Here is a 17432-nt window from a genome sequence, read left to right on the forward strand (position 1 = left end):
TCAAACCGAAGCTGAGCAGTAGGGCAAGGATCAGGCTGTTGGGAGGCGAACATGACGATGAGAAACACTTTCACTGAAATTGGAATTCGAATCATTTCAGTATCAATACATTCCCTTAAATACAGGGTTTGTGCGACATATGCTAGCCCCATATTCCTCATATTCAGCCTTTGTATGGCAAGCCTGATATAACGAAACAACTAAATAGGTCAGATTCGCACATCAGCAACTTATAAAGAGCAACTTGAGTTGCAGTTATAAAACCTCAAGTAAACAGAAACAAAATGATTAACTTACTGCAAAAAATTCAGGAGTTGAAGCAAGTACAGATGCTCCAAACCAAACTGCATATCTCTGAATAGGATGGCTGACCACATTCACTTCAACTGGTTGTGCCTAAGTGAAATTTTTTCAGCAGGTGAGCATTTTTAAGTACCAAAGACCAAAGATTCATTTACCAGTTAATTCAGATATAATAAAGCACAGACGCTTACTTTTACATTTCCACCTAACCGAGCATCTGATGCCAGAACGCGAGCATCCACAATCTTCTTGAGATCTCGTTGCAATCTTCTATGGAAGTCTTTGAACATCGTGGATCCTCCAGATAAAACAATATTCTGGAATTTTCCAAGGACATAATATCACATCCACATTCAAAGGGAAAATTTCAAAGAGCATGATATCAAGATCTTTAATGATTTTTAGCTCAATCATATAAGGGAAACTTTTGTACTGGTCACAAAATGCTGGATCACTTGATAAACAGAAATCTTATCAAGTTAATCAACGAAATAACTTTACCTTATATAAAGCTCTTCTTGTGTCTATAGGCGCAGACTGAATACATTTGTCTATCACATCGGGTAAAGGAGTTGTAAAATCACTGTTATACATCTCGGGATTGAAGAAAACCTGCAAAGACCCGAAAAGCATTAAAGCAGAAAGACGTTCACCCAACCTAGCGATAATGCATCAGAAAGCAATCACCCCACAATCCCTGTTTTCTTATTTAGCTACTACTATGTAGATTATTAGAGCTTTTAGAATTCACTCTGCCATGCAGCAAATCAGCAGTATATGAGGTGTACATCTGTAAATAAGTGGCACAATGTCTACTCATTAACCAACTTATAACTACATGATTAGTCTGCTTGAAACAAGCTGCAAGAAAACCTTGGAGTTTGAAATTATCAGAGATCAGAGAGTTGGAGCACAAAGCAAACCTCGGGACCAAGAAATCGTTCATAGCCAATGTCACATGAATAAGGTGCTCCTGTCTTTGGTTTAGTACCTCTCCAATGCTTTATGTACTTCCCTGGCTCTTTGTCATGCTTATTAAACTCCTGAAATCAGTTGTGGAACAAAATAAATCACAAGTGACCCTCGGTTGCAAGTTTCACCTCGGATATAAGATGAGGATGATCAACAGCTTAAATCTTTACAAAATCAGTTTGCTGTCACTCTCAGAAACGTAGAACAGATTCTTCAACTCAAGAGCAGGATGTAAGAACAACAAGCAGAGTAGGGATTATAAGAAGGAACTTCAAACTTCTAGTTTACCTCCTATTACTAGGCATTGTTATGAATGAATCATACCTTGACAATGTCTGAGCAAGTGTAACAATACATTTCCTTGACTTTCCGGGCTACTTCAAAGGAATCCTCAGGTGGAACATGCTCCCCCCTTTCCTACAATGAACCCAAAAAAATTAGATTGAACATTTAAGAGCTGAATTGCTAACAAGCACCTTTTGAAAATTCAAACTGAGACCTCAAAACACGTCTATGCTGGTACTCGGATAAAGTCAATTGTGCAAGCTTTAGTACGATTGGCCACGAGTGAAGGACATGTGGAAACACTAGACAAACCTGATTTTGGAATCAAAACTCTAAAGGAGTAAAAAGAGGCTCATAGCATGAATCAGCTAATGTAGCGGTACTTCTATTAGTGAAAATAAATTGTAAGTTTAGCAATAGAGGATCAGTCAGAGATTGATGATAAAAGATGTCTTTCCACAAATCTTCCAAGATAACACTTGCTACAGCAACTAACAAGGCACTCTTCCAAACATAAATGTTGCACTTGCATAAAAGAACTATGCTGTAAGACCTCAGTGTTATCTTTCGGGCAAAGAATCCTTTGATCATTACTGAGGATGAGCATACAAAGAGGAGATAAACAGTGCACAGCCATCCTGTCTTCACATTAACGAACAAATCTTGAAACTACGTATTGCCAGTCTCACCTTAATCACTCCAAGTAGAGGAGCTTGCACACTATGGAAGATATTTCTAGTCATTTAGTCAATTAAAGACATGGTCATTTCTAGTGGTGCAATTACTATATAGTTTCCACATCTTTTTTCTAATAAGTAATCTTTTGTTTTCATTCTTTGGATCCTTTTTGAACTCCAATTAAATTTATTATAGCAACAACGACAAAATGCCAAATGGCAGGATATAAGAATTCTATATTATTCGTCTGACTAGATTCTTTTTCTTAATAAGTTTTATTCGTCCGACTCGATAGAAAAGAAAATTAGGGAAGTTGAATGACGAGAATAACACATTTTTTCTTTCAACCACTTCTGAGAGATGGGGTACAGACCCTCATGAGCTGTTGAATGAAGAGTGTAACATCTTTCCCAGCAATGGGGATTGACTTAATGCTACTCCCAATAACATAACCTTCAGCAACAGGTACGACATGAGTAGCACCATCTCCAATATCCACTATGACTCCAGTCATTTCACACTAAAAAAGGACAAGTAATATCTGATTAGTATATCAAGAAATATTATGGATCTCATAAAAGACCAGTCAGGAAGCAGATGTAAAATAAATATACAAAACAAGCAAGTAATAGATGTACCAACAACAGAATGTCACCAAACATCTTGCAATTCTCTTCATAGCTCAAGAAAAAGGTAAAAATGAATATCCACGTTATATGATGGTTCTTCAACGATAGCCTCAAAGTTTGATGATGACTACAACTAGACTCCTTTCAGGTTCCTAGTATGACATTATCTTAGGATTCTTCTCCATCCTATGTGAAAAGAGTAACTTGCTACGCAAGACAAGCTTGCTAGCGTGTTATAATGTTAATTTTGATGGTGGTCCTTAACGTTTGGATAATGATTATTGCCAAATTTGTTTCCGGTTATGATATTATGGGATTCCTTTCCCATCCTAATATATTTAGCATTGTTGGCAAAAAAATACTATAACTAGTGTTTTTAAAAGCACAAAACGCAAAAAATCAACAAGGTCCACAAGACTTGAAGGCTGAAGCAGTATGCACCTTATTTGAAATGAAGCGCACGCTTCTTTGAATGAAGCACAAAATTTAAGAAAAATAAAAATATCAAATATATAAGAATTGACCGAACCGAACCTTACCGAACCGGTTTTTTTAATTATTTTGTTTTACAAAACCGTAGGTTTCAACATAAAAATCCATAATTGTATTAGGGTAGGTTTTTAATTTTATAAAGAAAATCGAAAAAACCTAACTGAACAAATTTATATGAAAAAACATATTTTATATATCAAATTAAAAATAACGGAATATTAGAAATTTTTTTCCATGGGCCTTGGGGTGGATTCGGATGGAAACTGCTACAAATAACACTCAGACATACTAAGCTACTATTGAAATTAAAGTAGTTTCGGCAATTTTTAGCTGCAAGCCACCGAGGTATGTTTTCTCCTTTTTTTTCTTCCCCTTTGATTTTTGTGATTTTTGAGTCAAATATTAGGTCTATATTTATTTTTCAAAAATTCAAGCAATGCCACATGTTATTTTTTAAGATTTTATGTCTTATGAACTGCAGTTCTTTTGTTAGCAACCCAGTAATAAGTATAAGATAGACCAATAGTTTTTGGTAATTTCTGTTAGAAGTGCACATCTTGTGTTGCAATATTTGCCATGTAAATCAAAACCTTTCTGAGCGTTGCATGTATACAAGCTCTTGTAGTAAAAATTGTACTCAACGAATATATAGTACTTATATACTTTATGTGTTATACTAAAACATGTTGTTATTAACATAGCAAATGAGACATCCTAATAACACTACGGCCTCATTTGTTTGCACTTAATGGAGGTCTGAATCTTAATCATTCTGATCTCAGACATTAAGTGCGTTTATTTTTTAAATATGAATCTTAATCATTCATATCTTAATCATTAAGGGGTCGTTTGGTTGGAATATGATTTAAGCCGGTATAAATTATATTGGGATAAGTTATGCTGGGATTGTTGTTTATTCATTGTTTGGTATGTTGTATTAAGAATGACAATTGCATAATTTCTAAGAAGAAGGTATAAGTTATACCGGTGCTAATTACCCCACCTTCTATAAGGTATAAGTTATCCCATAAAATTAACACCGCGATAACTTATACCTGGTTTGCTAACCAAACAGAGTATTAAGATGGTATTAAATTTTTATACCACCCTTATACCTTCTTATACCTCATACCAAACGACCCCTAAGTGTGTTAATTTTTTTTACTTTACAATCACTTAATGTGTCTGTATTGATTAAAATCTATAACATAGACTTAATTTCATTAAGATGCTAGCATCCACATTCATTACTAACTACCGCCACCGCCTACCATTATCAACTACCACCACCGCCATACTCAACCACTACCACCCCCACCATACTCAACCATAGCCGCCGCCACCCCCACCACCATCATCCTCAACCACAATCAAACACTCACCCACCTCAACTATCACAACCAACCATCCCATCACCATAAACAATCATAGCCGGCACCGCCCACCATTATAAACTACCGCCACCCACCATCACCTTCCTCAATCAGAACCACAACCACAACCACAACCACAACCACGACCCACCATTATTAACTATCACCACCCACCATCCTCAACCATAATCGCCATTGCTACCAATCACCATTAGCTACTACCCAGAACTACCACCATCAACCAAAACCACCACCAACCACTGCCTCTAGTCGGCATTCACAAGCTCCTCCATTAGCCATCGCCATCACCAACTACCATATTTTAAAATATATATATTTTTTATTGATAGGATATTAGATTAATTGGTATTTTATATGAATTTTATGTTTCTTAATTTTTAAATTAAGATAAATTTTATATATTCAAATGGTAAAAAATAAACAGTCTTAATCATTTAGTATTCAGATCTCAATACACATCTTAATATTCAGATGTGTATTCAGATCTAAATATCTTAATCTTAATACACATCTTGATATTCGGATATGTATTCAGATTCAGACGTCTTAATATTAAAAAAATAAATGAGGCCTACGACTCCTACATGACGTTTTAAAAATAAAATACCAAATGACACTGAATCGTACCAATACCGAAGAAAAACCAATATGATTGGATGGTTTCGAAAAGTCTAATATTAGTTATACACAATAGAGAAACCAAAAATTGGTACGATATAAATTTCTTAAACTAACGGGCCGAACCGAACCACTGACACCCCTAATAAAAGATAATTAAACTCGTTCACTACCATTACACTTTCCTATTCTATTAATTAACAACACCAAGATTGTGTTTGGACATGCATTTCACTCGAAAAAATGTTGCAGTTTTGTGAGGGAAAATGAAATTTTACATGAAAAATGATAAAACCCACTTTTTCAAAGTTAGAAACTCATCTTCAAGAAAATTTTGACAAATTCAGTCTAATGTATAACCAAACAAGTTTTGAAAAAAAAATCGATATAAAGAAAGAAAATTTAACGGACAAATGGGCCCTAAAGCTATTTGTTAAAATATAAGTTTCATCTACAGTTGAGAGCATTGACACAACCCTCCCAAGTGAGTAGGACCTAGGCATGAATCTTTCCAAATACACCAAAAGCAAATCTATTCAAAAGGGAACATATCAGTGTTAGATGATACAATCCACATACATTATTCACTCTGATATTTGTACATATACTTCACAGTTGCATGGTTGACGAGCTCTATTTTACCCACTCTAATTGTAGTCGCAATAAATGAGCTTAACAACATGCAAACACTCGTATTGAAAGCAAGCGATAGCCATCATTTTCTTTTTTTTTGATAAGCTAAAGTAAGAGATAGCCATCTATCTTGGCCCCTACACTTCATCCAACAACAGAGCTATAAATATTCGGTAAAAGTAGACTTAAGTGGAATTTATAACATTATGTATCACAATTCACAACCAATCAATAATGTCGTATGTAAGTGTAGATGAGCTCATCAGCCAATGGACTGCTAATTGTATCATTTTCTGGATATGTGCAAATAAAAGGTGCCATACCATATTACAGTTATACCATCTCGTGCTCTAATTTATTTAACTGAACGAAGCAAATCAACAACTACAATTTTTATGACCAGTAAAGGAGGCAATGATTTCATATTACCAATTATTTACCGATCTCTTGTGATATATTTATACTGATCTCCTGTCAAAAGGGCAATATAGCTAAAAGAATATCTGTAATGGACCTTAAAACTGATCTCCCCTAAGAAGGAAAGAGAGTTTCCTGCATTGGTGCACTTAACTCTTTTATCAAGATACTCGTTAGCTAAGCAAAAATAAATCCAAAATTTTAAAAACATACTAACAAACTTAAGACTATAAAGCACGCATATTGCTGCACATATTTTACTCCCTTCCAAACGAAGCAAGGTCAATCATGAATAATTTGTAAATTTAGTGCTCCTAATGGTACAAGTAACGATCCAATTTATTAGCTTCAACACAAACAGCTCATTCCTCTAATCCCCTAGAAATTAAAAGATCCAAAATTACTTGAAAAAGCTATAAGTTTACTGAACAGTGTTTTTCTTTTTGTTGGATAAGGTCCTTTTGCTAATTAAGTATTATCCGGAAATATATACTAATAAACCTATCAATAGCAGAAATTTTCAAGCACATAGGCTACCAACCTTAGATGTAGTGTAACCAGCAGCCAAAGCAAGCACCGGTTGCACAGCAATATAAAGCCCCGGTACATTGAAAGTCTCAAACATGATCTCACCAGTATATTCTCGACTTTCAGGTGCAGTCATGGGGCTCTCAGTTAATAGAAAATAGTGATCCTCCGGATCACAACGAAGGTAATCAAATATACACTGTTGCCAGAAACGCTCCATCACATCCCAGTTATTAACCTGACCTTTTTTAATAGGATAGGTAAGATTATAAGTGTTACTACTAGATTTAGATCTAGCCAATGCCTCTTCCCCAATAAAGAAATCCAGATCCGCCATAACACCTGCACTGTGCTGGGCTAGCCAATTGCTACTCTTAGTAGTGGCTCGAGTCTGGTTCACAAATGACTCGTTAACCGCAACCACTGTTGGTACAATGAAACTTGGCTCCACATTTCCAGCAAAACCCAATTTAGTGTACCTGAAAACATGTAGTGGTGACCATAGGTAAAAACAAACCAAAAATTTCCAGCAAAACCCAATTTAATATAGCTGAAACATCAGGGGCAAATGTAGAGCGTAACTACTGAGTTCATTTGAACCCAGTACCTGTGACTTTGACCCTATATATGAGTTAAAAGATTCACTAAATAAGTATAAATAATTGATTTTGGACCCTGTAAATCAAATGAGTAGTCATAGAAACCCGAAACTGAACCTATAAAGTTCAAATCCTGTATCGCCTCTGTCAAACATTAGAGGAATAACAAATTTACAACCTCAATATCGTTTAACCAAATACTTGGTGGGCAGTAATTTAGAGAGCATACCCGGTTCCATTGTCGATGACTACACCAGGGCGAGAGGTAGCAGGGTCCATGAAGAAGAGAAACTGAAAGAGAAAAAGCTGAATGGGTAGTGACAGTGGATCTGCTGTTGAGATCCAATGAGAGGGTTAAGGGGGAAGATCATGGTCGTTGAAACAGAGAAGGAGGTTGATGAAAAGAGGACGTCAAATGGAATACTAAAAGAAGGGAATAGCAACAGCAGAAGATTCTGGCGAGGATAATGGAGGTGGGTGAAAGATACAATCCATCCATTTTCTCAATGACAAATAAGGAGACAAGAATTGAAGTAGAAGTAAAGAAGGAGCTTAGGAGGAACATTCATCAAACAGTTGATCAGCATTATAGTCTCCTCAATTGTACTACTCCTAGTAGCTTTTTCACTGTGTTTTTCTTTAAGATTTGGATTCTTTTATTAGCAATCAAACAATTCAGCGACTCATTCAGACCCCAAAGCAACGTTGGATCCTAAATGTGTCTTTTGGTCGGTTGTGGTATTGCGGGCCACCTCCCCAAATAGGCTCGACATAGCCTGTCCTTAAAATAGCACGAGATAGCTAGTTTTCGGATCGGTCATTCAAAAATAGCCAGCGTTTATCAAATTATTAAAAAATAGCCATTATTTTGCTGCAACAGAGACCGGTCCAGCATAATATACTGGAGTTCGGTGCACCTGTATATGAACTTCCAGCATATTATGCTGGACCGGTATACTTTGCTGGCTTCAGTATAATATACTAGAGTTTCAGTATATTATACTGGAGTTCCAGCAAAGTATACTGGAACTCCAGTATATTATGCTAGAGTTATAGTATATTATATTGGAATTTCAGTATATTATGCTGGAGTATTTTTCGGATTTTGGACAATGTTTTCGTTCATATTTATCTTTACATGAAAAGTGGCTAAATTTCGATGACTTTTGAAAATGTGGTTATTTTTGAATGACCACTTGTAAATCTGGCTATTTTTGAATTTCTCCCTAGCTTGTCACGACCCAAACTTCCGCCTTATACGTCGTGATGGCATAAGCCGATTACTTACAACAGCTAAACCAGAATATAATATTTTTGAAGTAAAGTTTAATATAAATATTAAATAAAAGTAATACAAGCCTACGCAGCAAAAATCACAACAATCCTCCCAAGACTAGGTAATACAGAGTCACGAACTCTAGATAAATACATAGAAATACCTCAAAACAAAGTAAATTACTGTTCGGATAATGAGTTAACAGTACAATCAAAAGGAAAAGGACTCAAGAGACTGCGACGACCCAGCAGCTCTATCTTGAATCCTCGCGATTAAGAAGCTAATCCAAAGTTTATTATCTCCAATACTTGGATCTGCACAAAAATATGCAGTATAAGTACACCACGGTCGATACCCAGTAAGTATCAAGACTAACCTTGGCGGAGTAGTGACGAGGTACAAGTCAAAACACCTACTAGACATAATAACATGTGCAATATACCAATATGAAGCTAATAATGGAAGCAAGGATCAGAAAATGGAAACAAAAAATAACATGTGATAAAATAGTAAAGTAATCAGAACACCATTAAAGTACCAGTGAGACCAAATAAGAAAATCAATGACAACCAAATAATCAAACCGTTCTAACACAAGCTTCACCACAAAATTACTTAGAGATACCTCATCTCATAATCATAAGTCATGAGTCCCAAAATACAAATCATATGCTCGTGGCACCTCGTGCCCACATTATTAATCATAACTGCATGGACATCTCACGTGCCAATATCTCAATCCTCTTGGCATGATCACATGCTCAATATCATAATCTGTTTTGCACGGTCACATGCTCAATATCACAATGGAAGCAGATATTACAAGAATACATGTGCATGATCAATAAATGTCAAGTTTCATACTCCTGAACTGGTATAAGTGACATGCTACGGTGTGTGCATGCGCAAGTGTACTATTACAATTCAATTCAAGAAGTAATATCAAAGATATCGGGTAGCTTATTGGAAACAACACAACAAGTCATGTAAGGTGCACGACACACACAAGGAAAATCATACCATCATACGAATATCATTAATATTATGCCCCCTAGGCCGACACATATCATCTCTGACATTGCCACCCTTATCCCTCCATATTGATAATATCATGATAGCCACCCGTATTGTTCCACCCAATTATTTAATACAATAGCCACTCGTATCACTCCGCCCAGACATTAACACACACTCCGCCTAGATAATATATCAATAGCCACCCGTATCACTCTGCCCTGACAATATATCATTAGCCATCCGTATTACTCCGCACAATCAATAACAGTGAGATACACAACAAATCCACACGTGCTAACATCACAACAACACGACATATTAACTCGTACCACAAGTGCCCATATGCCACAACCTTTTCAAAACAACAATATCAATATCAATATCACCACAATACATAGTCCACAGCTCAACCACAATGTATATAGGAATCTCAATAGCAACAAGATAAAACGGGAAAAAATAACTCAACAATGAGCAATACTCCATTATACGACAACTTCAACTAAAACAGGTTAATGACTTTCAATAACTTCAACTTCAATTAATTGCTTAAGAATAAACTCAATAATGAAGGTATTTTTATGAAATGACAACTTCGAATTCTAGTGTATGACATAAGCCAAAATGAAGAGATAGAATGAACTAGCAACTACGTGTAAATGAATGAGAATAACTTGACAGCGAAGGGATAACATGTAATAGCACTTCAATAAGAATATCCAACAATGAAAGAGGTAACGTGAAAATAGAAAGGTAACAACTTCAAATAAAGCATATAAGAGTAAACTTGACAAATGTAAACTTAACAAATAACAAATAAAACATGTGCTAAAAACTTCAAATAATGCATGTAAGAATAAACTTGACAGTGGAATATGGAACAGGAAATGACAAACTCAATTAAAGCATATAAGGATAAATTTAACAAAGGAAAGTAGAACATGTAATGACAATTTTGATTAAATGCATATAAGAAGCCTAAGAGTCTAATCTGGTCAATTTCCACATATATGGCTGTGTACACACCCGTCACCTCATGTACATGTCTTCCACATAATCCAAATAGTGCAATTAAACCAAATCCTACAAGGTAGTTTTCCCACACAAATTTATGCAAGATACTTACGTCAAAGAAGCTAAATCAATACTATAAAAATACCTTCCCGTGTGAAACAACCTCCGGATGACTCGAATCTAGCCAAGATAACTTAATATCGTGAATAAAATCCATAGAATATAATTTCGAATAATAAAATTTTGATCTTTCATGAAAACCAAAAAGTCAACCTTGAGCCCACACCTCAAAACCCGACAAAACTCACAAAAATCTGAATACCCATTCCGATACGAGTCCAACCATACCAAAATCACCCAATTCCGCCCTCAAATCGACTTTCAAATCATCATTTTATGTTTTACAAGTTTTTACTAAAATCCCCAATATCTCCAATTCAAATCACTGATCAAAATGATAAAAACAATAATGAAATCATGAAATATAACCAAATCCGAGTCAAGAATACTTACCCCAATCCAAAACGTGAAAATTCCCTCCACAATCGCCCAAATCCGAGATCTCTAACTCAAAAAGTGATAAAATAACATAACCCTCGAAATAGAGTACTTTTATATTCTGACCAGGTATTCCTCTTCGCGATCGTTGAAAATGCATCGCAATCACGAAGCACAAAATATAAGTTGCCAAAATCACCTCTATGCGAACACGATCTGCAACTCACGATCGCGACCCATCAGCTCAATTGACCTACGCGAACGCGACCCTATTCATGCGAATACGATGACAATCCACTGCACCCCTCCAACTCTATCTCTATGCGATCACGACATAAGAGACGCGAACGCGGTGACCATCTTCCCACAGGCTACGCAAACACGATGACCAGCTCGCGAACGGGATGAGTAAATCCTCAGCCACACCAGATACACTTCGCAATCGCATTCTTCCTCACGCAAATGCGATGAACTGCATAATACCAGAGAAACTAGAAACTCCAAAAACATGAAGAAATGGCCCGTATCTCATCCGAAACACACCCGAGGTCCCCCAGACCCCGTCCAAACACACTAACCAATCCCAAATCAAAATATAAACTCGCTCGAGGCCTCAAATCACATCAAACAACACCAAAATCACGAATCGCACATCGATTCAAGCCTAATAAACTTCCAACTTCTAAAACTAATGCCAAAACATATCAAACCAATTCCAAATGAACTCAAATTTTGCATGCAAGTCCAAAATGACATAACGGAACTATAATAACTCCCTAAATCACGATCCGAAACCGATATCAACAAAGTCAACTCCCGGTCAAACCTCTCAACTTTCCAACTTTCGCCAAAATGCATCAAATCAACCTACGGAGCTACAAATCCAAATTAGGACATACGCCTAAGTCCAAAAATCACTATACGAAGCTATTGAAATCATCAAAACACCATTCCAGAGTCGTCTACACAAATGTCAACTCCGGTCAACTCTTACCACTTAAGTTTGTAAAACAAGGATCTTTCTTCGAAATCAATCCCGAATCACTCGAAAACAGAAATCGACCGTACATGCAAGTCATAATACATAGTGTGAAGCTTCTCAATACCTTTAACCACCGAACGGAGCGCTAAATCTCAAAATGACCGATTAGGTCGTTACATACCCTCTTAAACAAACGTTCTTCTTCGAACGTGCCAAGAACCATTTCGAAGTCATCAAATCACTGAATGAACTCACCATAAATGTACTCACGGGTGATCCCACGTCACCCCAATCCCTATAGGCCCGACAACACCATCTCAACTGAAGATTATTCCTTCCACCCATACGGATAGGCCTTAGAACCAATTTTTTAACATCTGATCATCCCCCAAAAACCCGATTCTCACATAAATACTCGGTATCAACCTCAACCAGTTGCAACAACTCAACATACACCCATAAGGTATAATCACATGACGTAATACATCACCCATATGCCCATAGTAACAACTCTAACCACAATAGCTGCCCATAATCCATTCCAACACCGATAAATATCCTCATATCAGCTAGAACTATGTCCCAAACCTTCCGAACACTTCTAATGACATAAGAAACATGAAGATCTCATAACCACTCACCCAATCAACAAGTCACCCCCAATGCCACCTAGGCACATACCTTGCAATCTAAACACAACAAGCACGACTCAAATATAACTGAATATGGAAAGAGAAACACATGAGAGAACTACCGAACAAGTCCACCAGGCACAACTCCCATCGATATCATGCTATGAATCTATTCCACAAGGGAAAAACAAAACATATGTACTAATCACAAAGATCTCATCCAAATATAACTCCACCACAGCACGTAGCCCAGTCCAAACATATAAATCAACATGAAGACACAAGGATCCCATCCTCATCTTTAAATCACAAGTAGAATCGACATCACACCAACAGAAGACCCTTCACTAACTCAATTCCGCGAAACAAAATCACAACATATAACAGACTTCCCATACCGGTAGAGCACCCAAATCACAAGTCGTGTCAAACCATCCAGAAATCACATCAAAACATATCGTATTAAGTAACAAAAAGTTCATCCTAGTCGCATAACTCTCAATAGTGAACAAACCAAAATGATAGACACAGGCTACCACTATAGAATCTCTCAAAAGGGGTAAACACATAAGCAGTGTACAAGAATCATGAAACAAATCCATATATGAAGCAAGATAGGAGGACTTATACTGATAAAATAGGACCGGATCAAAATAAGACTAATGCTCCTCCATTAAAAACTAAAACCACACCTATAGTGACACCATCTGGTGCAGTAGCCTCAACCCTACTAGGGAAACAATATCAATGGGTCAGGCCTCCCTCTCTAGGACGCCCTCTACTCGCATGTCCTCCACCTCTAGCTGGTTGTGCCGGTGGAGTAGCAACTGGAGTAGAGCCCATAGCCCCTGTGCCCTGATGAAATCCACCTCTCCCGAGTCTGGGACAATCCCTCATGATGCGCCTAGTATCGCTACTCATAATAACCCCTCTGCGGGTGTGGCTGCTAGTACTGAGTCTGTGCTGGATGACCAGAATAACTGATGTAGGAACCCCGTGCAGGTGGTGCACTAAAAGACGACTGCCCCATATGAGTACCCTGAGGTCCCTAACTAGCTGAAGCACCATGAGTAGTCTGAAGTGCGGACTGGACTAGCCGACTGACTGAGCCTCCGCCATGATGGGTCAGAGCTGAAGAGTAGAATCCATTGAATCCTCCAGAATGTCGAGACCTCTTGGACTCTTTATCCTCCCTCTCCTAACCTCGAATACGCTCTAACCTCCTAGCAATCTCCACTACCTGCTGAAATGGAGTATCAGTCTCCAACTCCCGAGCCATTCCGAATCTAAGAACATAACTGAGCCCCTCGATAAATCTGCGGACCTGCTCTCTAATGGTAGAAACCAAAATAGGTGCATGACGGGATAACTCACTAAACCTGATAGCATACTCCGACACTGTCATATTGCCCTAACGTAGTTGCTCGAACTTTGTGCGCCACGTACCCGAAGAGTCTGGGAACAAACTCCCTCAAAAATATATCTGAAAACTGAGCCCAAGTGAGTAGGGTTGCATCCCCTCCTCATAAGCATGCCACCACCTATACGCTGCTCCTGATAGCTGAAATGTAGTAAAGGCTACTCTGCTTACCTCCAAAATTCCCATAGTGCGAAGAATACGGTGACACTTGTCCAGAAAATCCTACGCGTCCTGAGTCACTGCGCCACTGTAAGTAGGAGGGTGGTACTTCTTGAACGTTTCAAGTTTTAGCTGCTCCTCCTAAGATGCCTCTGGCCTGACCTCAGGCTGAACTGGGATTATGGGTTGTACTGGCACCACACCCGGAGTATGAACAACATGAGTGTTTTGCTCAAGAGTACGGGTGGTGGGAGTCTGAGCTCCTCCCCCAATTTGTGAAGTAGCTGGTACAACTGGGATCAATCCCGCCTGAGCCAATGTACCAAACATGCTTAGGAACTACGCTAAAGTCTCCTGAAGTCCAAGGGTAGCAACAGGCACCTCCGCTGCCTGTCCCCCAACAGGAGCTGCTGGTGGCTCCTCGGTTGCTGCTCTGGCATGTGCTCTAGTTGCGGCGCATGCCCCTCCTTTGCCTCTACCTCGGCCTCGACCTCTCATGGCTCTAGTAGGGGCTACGGGTGTCTGCTCAGCTGATCCAGTAGTGCATGTCCTCACCATCCGTGAGAGAATAAAAATACAAAGGCTCAAACTCCAAAATCAATAAATTCGCACGATTGGAATGAGAGAAGTGGAATTTTTCTATTAGTTTTGTAGCCTCTCGAAGATAAGTACAAACGTCTCCATACCGATCCGCAAGATTCTACTAAAGTTGCTCGTGACTCGTAGAACCTATGAACCTAGAGCTTTGATACCAACATGTCATGACCAAAATTTTGCCTTAGACGTCGTGATGACACCTAGTCTCTAAGACTAGGTAAGCAGATTACCTACAATAGTTAAACCAGTTAAACCGGTTAAACATGATATCTCATCTCCTAATCATAAGTCACAAATCCCAAATCAAAAGCATATGGTCATGGCACCTTGTGCCCTTATTATTAATCACAACCGCATGGACATCTCACGTGCCAATATCTCAATCGCCCGGCATGATCACAAGCTCAATATAACAATCCGCCCGGCGTGGTCACAAGCTCAATATCATAATAAAAGCATATATTACAAGAATACATGTGCATGATCAATAAATGTCAAGTTTCATACTCCTAAATTGGCATAAGTGGCATGTTACGGTGTATGCATGTGCAAGTGTACTATTACAATCCAAGTCAATAAGTAATATCAAAGACATCGAGTATCTCATTAGAAACAACACAATAAGTCACGTAAGGTGAACAACACACAAAAGGAAAATCACACCATCACACAAATATCATCAACATTATACCCCCCCCCCCCCAGGCCGACACATACTTATCCCTGACATACGCCACCCTTATGTCTCTGTATTGACAGTATCATATAGTCATCCGTATCGCTACTGCCCAATTCAATTTAATACAATACGTCCATTTGTACTCACNCATATTATCCCTGACATAGCCACCCTTATGTCTCTGTATTGACAGTATCATAATAGTCATCCGTATCGCTATGCCCAATCATTTAATACAATAGCCATTTGTATCACTCCGCCAAGACATTAACACAATAGTCACCCGCATCACTCCGCCCAGACAATATTTTAATAGCCACTCGTATCACTCCGCCCTGGCAATATATCTTAGCCACCCGTATCATGTCACACAAATAATAATAGTGAGATGCCACCCTTATGTTCTGCATAACAAAATCAATACACACAACAAATCCACAAGGGCTAATGTCACAACCTCACATTTTCCACCAGAGGATGTCGTGATAGCACCTAATCTCTAAGACTAGGTAAGCCTAACATTCACAAATACTTAACGAAATTTAAAAGTTAAGATAATAAGATAATTTGATAAACTCATAATAAACCCGAAACGAAACATCTGTAACAAACTCCCAAAATCGATGGAACTAAGTCATTGTAACGACCCGACTGGTCGTTTCTTGAGTTACCGCTCCATTTTCCCCATTTCTGCTTCTTATTGTCTTGTTCATCTGTATTATGTGTTATCGGGTTGGTTGGCTCGGGCTCGGAGAGGTTTTGGTAAGGTTTGAGACACTTAGTCTCTTTCGAGAAAGCTTAAGTTGGAAAAGTCAACCGGATGTTGACTTATGTGAAATAGGGCTCGGATTTCGATGATTCGGATAGCTTCGGGAGGTGATTTGGGACTTAGAAGTGTGATCGGAACGTGTTTTGGAGGTTCGGAGTAGATTTAGTCTTGAATTGGCGAAATTGGAATTTTGGCGTTTCCGGTTGATAGGTGAGATTTTGATATAGGGGTCGGAATGGAATTCCGGGAGTTGCAGTAGGTCCGTTGTGTCATTTGGGATGTGTGTGCAAAATTTCAGGTCATTCGGATGAGGTTTGATAGACTTTTTGATCAAAGGCGGAATTCAGAAGTTTTAGAGTTTTTACGTTTGAATTCGATGTGTTTTGGTTGTTTCGATGTTGTTTGAGGTGTTTTGAAGATTGGTATAAGTTTGGATGGTGGTATATGACTATTGGGGTCTCGGGGGTCTCGGGGTGATTTTGGATGGTTGTCGGAAAGTTACGAGTTGGGAGTTTGCAGCTGAAGTTCTAGGACTGTTGTCATAACCGCATCTGTGGTTGAGAGGCTGCAGGTGCGACCCTCGCAGGTGCGACCCTCGCAGATGCGGAAAGCAAGTCGCAGAACCGGAATGGACCATGGGGATCTGGAACCGCAGAAGGGGCTAGGTGAGCGCACCTGCGATAGCGCAGGTGCGGGTGTCTTATCGCAGATGCGAAACTGGGATTCTTAAGTGAAAAACCGCAGAAGCGGTTGGTGAACCGCAGAAGCGTGATTTGGACCGCAAGTGCGAAAAAACCTGGGCTAGAAAGGTATAAAAAGATTTCCTTTGCGATTTTTGAGTT

General features: G+C 38.5%; 1 protein-coding gene across 2 annotated transcripts in view; it reads right to left on the minus strand.

Annotated features, from left to right (window-relative positions):
- Positions 1-8284, minus strand: part of LOC109241126 (actin-related protein 3) — an 8800-nt gene extending 516 nt beyond the window's left edge. Inside the window, exons 1-9 of one of the 2 annotated variants that reach the window (XM_019407848.1) lie at positions 7778-8284; positions 6963-7428; positions 2612-2758; positions 1600-1692; positions 1227-1346; positions 805-915; positions 495-620; positions 298-396; positions 1-183 (exon numbers count right to left, since the gene is read on the minus strand). The exon at positions 1-183 is cut by the window's left edge and continues 516 nt beyond it. In XM_019407848.1, the coding sequence (XP_019263393.1) occupies positions 103-183; positions 298-396; positions 495-620; positions 805-915; positions 1227-1346; positions 1600-1692; positions 2612-2758; positions 6963-7428; positions 7778-7827 (1293 nt within the window). In that variant the 5' untranslated portion in view covers positions 7828-8284 and the 3' untranslated portion in view covers positions 1-102. The remainder of the gene's footprint in view (positions 184-297; positions 397-494; positions 621-804; positions 916-1226; positions 1347-1599; positions 1693-2611; positions 2759-6962; positions 7429-7777) is intronic. The other variant, XM_019407849.1, reaches the window with a different exon arrangement.
- Between the last annotated feature and the right edge of the window lie 9148 nt (positions 8285-17432).

The sequence above is a fragment of the Nicotiana attenuata genome, unplaced genomic scaffold (assembly GCF_001879085.1).
Source record: "Nicotiana attenuata strain UT unplaced genomic scaffold, NIATTr2, whole genome shotgun sequence".
NCBI classification, from domain to species: domain Eukaryota; kingdom Viridiplantae; phylum Streptophyta; class Magnoliopsida; order Solanales; family Solanaceae; genus Nicotiana; species Nicotiana attenuata.